The following is a 4,158-nucleotide window of genomic DNA, read 5'->3' as shown; positions in this document are numbered from 1 at the left end:
TTTTTGTAATATATATTTATTGGGGGAAGATGATAACTATCTGTTGACTATGAATAAATATATTTTACTATTAGATCAAATTTTCAAGTGCAACATTTTAAATAACTAAATTAAATCAAAATAATATAATAATAACAAATTAATCTTTATTAACTAATAAAAATATACAATTAACAATAACATTAATAATATTAAAATTATTTTAAAAACTAATAATTACTTTAAAATGATGATAAATAAAAATAACAATGCCGCTACACAACCGCTATTTGAAACCGTTAACAACCCTAATTTCAGGTATGCTATCATGAATCTTCAATTGGTTGGCTTAAGCCATATTGTGGTCAGCCCAAGAAATTATACCCAAGCTCCTATATACATATATGAGGTCAATTCAGATAATGAAGCATATATAGGGAACATAAATAATTTGATGGACCAATGAAACCAAGCTGGTTCGATCTCAAATGAAACGAAAGCGTCATATTATTGGTTCAAACCATGAAGGTTCAACTATGAAATAGATTAACTACTGCTAATTAATTATCTTGATTCTCGGGGCTTCTTATGCTTTTATAATGGGAAATGAGCGAGCCACCTTTCAATCATGGCAAGGGCTTCGTTAGGCTTGTATTCTGGAGCAGTGTGACCCCCACCCTGTGCAACCACATGAGATTGATGATGCAATCAATCTTTTGGTAGCATTTGAATGAAAATATAATTGGAATTTGGAAAGGTTGATTAGAGAATTCTTGCCTTAATAGTTGCGTATGTCAAAGAGTACTTCTCCTCCGCGTAATTCATATTGTATCTTCAAAAGAAAAGAACCAGAGTGGAGAATAGAAAAGTTTGAATATAATAGTAGCATGGGAAGATGGAGATAAAGAGTATAGAATGGATTTATCAAATAGAAACATACGTACCCTGCAACCTGACCATCAACCAACCATGGATACCAGTCAACCTGGACTGTCAAATTGAATGATTCTATCCATGCTATTGTGCCCAAATAAGGAATGACCATGTCATGATCGCCACTAGGATGGAAAGCAGAAAAAGGTTTGTTTAACTAGCTAGGAAATTAAAACTTAAAAGTCCTAGAAAATACCTGTGGTTCGACCAATTAAGAGACCATAGCTTGATCCTTAATCAATGGATGGTTTACAGGTATAGCAAACTATGAACTATGAAGAACAAAAGTTTAAATGGCATTACCTGTAAATGAGAGCTCGAAGCTGTTCCCTGGTCAGGTTTCGCTCATAATCAATACTAGTTGAGACATCATAGTCATAGGATAAGCTGCCATTGCATCTCAACCACTCCCCAATTGTTCCCTGCATAATTTGGTCAGCTGTGAAGATGCTTTGAAGAATTCACATGATATCAAAGACTGCAACACTTGTTATAATTAAGTATTAAATAAACCTCTCGAATATGAAGAGCGCTTCTGACAGTTTTATCATTAGCCCAAACGTAGGAGTAGAGATAATGATAGTTCTGCAGACAAAGAAATTAGTTATATACACTTGGTCAATGGTCACTTTAATCTACATATGTATGGTACTGCAATCTAAAATAGATGGAAATCTGTCATTTACCCGGCACCACAGTTCAGCAGACTGAGGAGTGGACAGAAGAACAGCTAAAGAGCTGTCCCCAAGTGATCCGTGATCCCACTTTGCTCTTTTGGGTTTTGGAGACAATCTTTCACAATTCGGTTCCAGTATTTGTGCCTCATCTAAGTTTCCAAGGCACTAGCAAACATAAAACTTGAAATGCTTGATCAGTTTTGTGCGCATAAAACTTGGAAAATCAAAGAATGATCATATGAAAACCAATAGAATTTAGCCTGCTCACCTGAGTAACAGCTTGAAGATCAGACATGCAGGCTGTGTCGTTTGGATCTGGAGTTGTATATTCCCCCTTGCAGTTTCTTTTTGTTGACTTGAAATAGATTTATGTACATTGCATATTTTAGAATTGCACTATACAAAGAACTGAAATGAATTAATGATAAAGACTAAAAAGAAACTATTACCTTACCTCATATAGACTCTTTGATACGAGTGCCTTTCGATAAGCAAACAAAATCCTAGAGTTAAAGTCATAGTCTCTATCTGTTAAAGGGTTGCCTAGGATGTATCCCTGAGTCCAGTGAGAAAAAACATTATTTCAATCATGACTCGGAAAGTCAATCAGGGAAAGGAAAGTTAAGTTTTAGTTGCTATTAAATAGGAGATGTGTACTTGGAGATTCATCGGCGGCTGATGTCCAATATGAAGACCTGAAATAATAATTTAAAAAATGAAGATGAATCAACATCTCATGTTAAAACTGAAATGCTCTACGAAAGTTTCCATTTCTACATTTTCCTTCTATTTGTCTGCTGACAGGCAACAAATGGCTTCAAATAATATGAAACTCTTTTATGCAGCTTTCATTTTACCCAAAAAATGGAAGCTTGTTAAAGATATATAAAAATTAACTACTGAAAACATGAATTATACCATTTAACACTTCCTGAACGATGATTGGAACAGTTATACCGGAGTAAGAGTCACCAGAAATATAAAGTGGATTTGAAAGGAACTCTGGATGTACCATAAGCCACTGCACAATATATCAGTCAAAACAGAATTAAATCCTGCTATTTTGAGCCCCCGGAACAAAATCCTAGCTTAAGTATGCTTGCATAAAGGAAAATGCAAACTTGGTCTCTTTAATAGTCAGTATTCTTTGTTTGTAACTCAAATGTGTAAATCAGTTGCCAAAAGTTTTCTCTGTCTTCCATTAATCCCTTTAACAGGTTGTGCTCACCTTCCTTAGAAATTCATAGGTTTGTGCTGCTGACGATGTATCACTAGTATTATATCCTTCTGCTTTTGTTGCATATGAGAATCCAGTACCAACTGGTTGATCCAGAAATATAATGTTGGCAACCTGTAGATTTGCTCTAATTGTCAATGAAACAAACGACTGCATAATTATCTTGAAAATAAACAACAAATGTAGCAGCTGGCTAAGATCTTAGAACCTTCGTCCATGAATACGGATTCAGCTTAAATGTTGGCTTGGTTCCTCTGGAATTATTATAGTTGAAAGTTAATGGACCTACAGATAGTCACAAAGATATCATCCGTACTTAAGCGTTTGGTTCGTGGTAGACGTTGACTATAAGGTAAAGACAGGCTGTTGTCTAAGGTCTGACGAGCAAAAGGCAGAAGACATATCCATGTGTGAAGGATGAGAAACGTACCAATCTCATAAACAAGACCAGAGAATGCAGAGCAACCAGGGCCACCGGTGAGCCAAAGCAGAAGGGGGTCATCTCTTGGGTTCCTCTCAGACTCAATGAAGTAATAGAATAGTTGCACTTCATCCAACTTACCTACTCCAATGTACCTTAAATTGATCAATGCAAGAAACAGCTAGAATCAATAGTTTGACACTCACATTGGAATTATAAGGAGCAAAAAATGCAGCATAAACTGCAGAAGTTCTTCAATATAAACATACCCGGTTTCAAGTTTGAAGGGAAGATTACCAGAAAAGCCTGGTAAAGTCTGGATTATTGACTGTGACATGGAAACCTTGAAGATGATTACAAGTAAAAGTAGTCGAAGAAACATTCTGATCAAGTGCTTACAGAATATCTCGTGCTCTGCCTTTTGGCCGCACCAATTTTTTTAATTTGAGTTAGCTGGGGCTCTACCTCTTCTCCTCAAGGAACAGAGCTGCCAGTCAATGACAAAGACTGCCATGCTTATGTACAATTTCTGCTGCATTATGAGTTCTGATGAGCTAATACGTTAAGGAACTTGGTTGACGAACAGACTTTGCCCACAATACCACGTGTCATTACCCCATTGGCTTTTTTGCTTTTTTTTTCGGTTTTTTAACTTTTAAGAGTGGACGTACGGCTGCCATGCTTTTCCAAACCATGTCACATGTCTTCATCCCATTGGGTCACATTTTTTTCTTTAAAAAAAAAATAATAAATTTTTTAAAAATTATAAAACTATATATATTTATAAGTATTATATTTTAATGTGTGAGACTCGTTATTCAAAACTTTTTTTTTTTACTTTTTTTCTTGTTTATTTTTTGAGCTTTACTTTTTTTTCTTTACTTTTCTTTAAAATTATTAAATAAATACTT

The 4,158-nt window shown here is 35.0% G+C and overlaps 1 protein-coding gene across 1 annotated transcript; it reads right to left on the bottom strand.

Annotated features, from left to right (window-relative positions):
• Positions 1-204: 204 nt before the first annotated feature.
• On the bottom strand, positions 205-3,777 carry LOC111308321 (serine carboxypeptidase-like 17). The gene is made up of 14 exons (XM_022906641.2): positions 3,517-3,777; positions 3,257-3,402; positions 3,035-3,111; positions 2,818-2,940; positions 2,508-2,610; positions 2,247-2,284; positions 2,044-2,145; positions 1,858-1,944; positions 1,599-1,754; positions 1,426-1,497; positions 1,216-1,334; positions 924-1,037; positions 757-811; positions 205-657 (listed from the first exon to the last, which is right to left on the bottom strand). Exons 1-14 carry the CDS (start codon positions 3,627-3,629, stop codon positions 574-576), a joined length of 1,389 nt encoding a protein of 462 aa, XP_022762376.2. The 5' UTR covers positions 3,630-3,777; the 3' UTR covers positions 205-573.
• Positions 3,778-4,158: the final 381 nt, after the last annotated feature.

This window comes from Durio zibethinus, chromosome 2 (assembly GCF_047325235.1).
Source record: "Durio zibethinus cultivar Kanyao isolate XHJ-2024 chromosome 2, ASM4732523v1, whole genome shotgun sequence".
NCBI classification, from domain to species: domain Eukaryota; kingdom Viridiplantae; phylum Streptophyta; class Magnoliopsida; order Malvales; family Malvaceae; genus Durio; species Durio zibethinus.
The sequence above is the reverse complement of the archived record's forward strand: the minus strand, read 5'-3'. Positions and strand labels throughout refer to the sequence as shown.

Bases quoted from the DNA above. Each gene is read 5' to 3' on its own strand.
- LOC111308321 (XM_022906641.2), bottom strand. From the start codon at position 3,629: ATGTTTCTTCGACTACTTTTACTTGTAATCATCTTCAAGGTTTCCATG. The intron at 3,403-3,516 runs GTATGTTTATAT...GATCAATTTAAG, and splicing joins CCCTTCAAACTTGAAACCGG to GTACATTGGAGTAGGTAAGT. The intron at 2,941-3,034 runs GTTCTAAGATCT...GCAAATCTACAG, and splicing joins ATCCGTATTCATGGACGAAG to GTTGCCAACATTATATTTCT.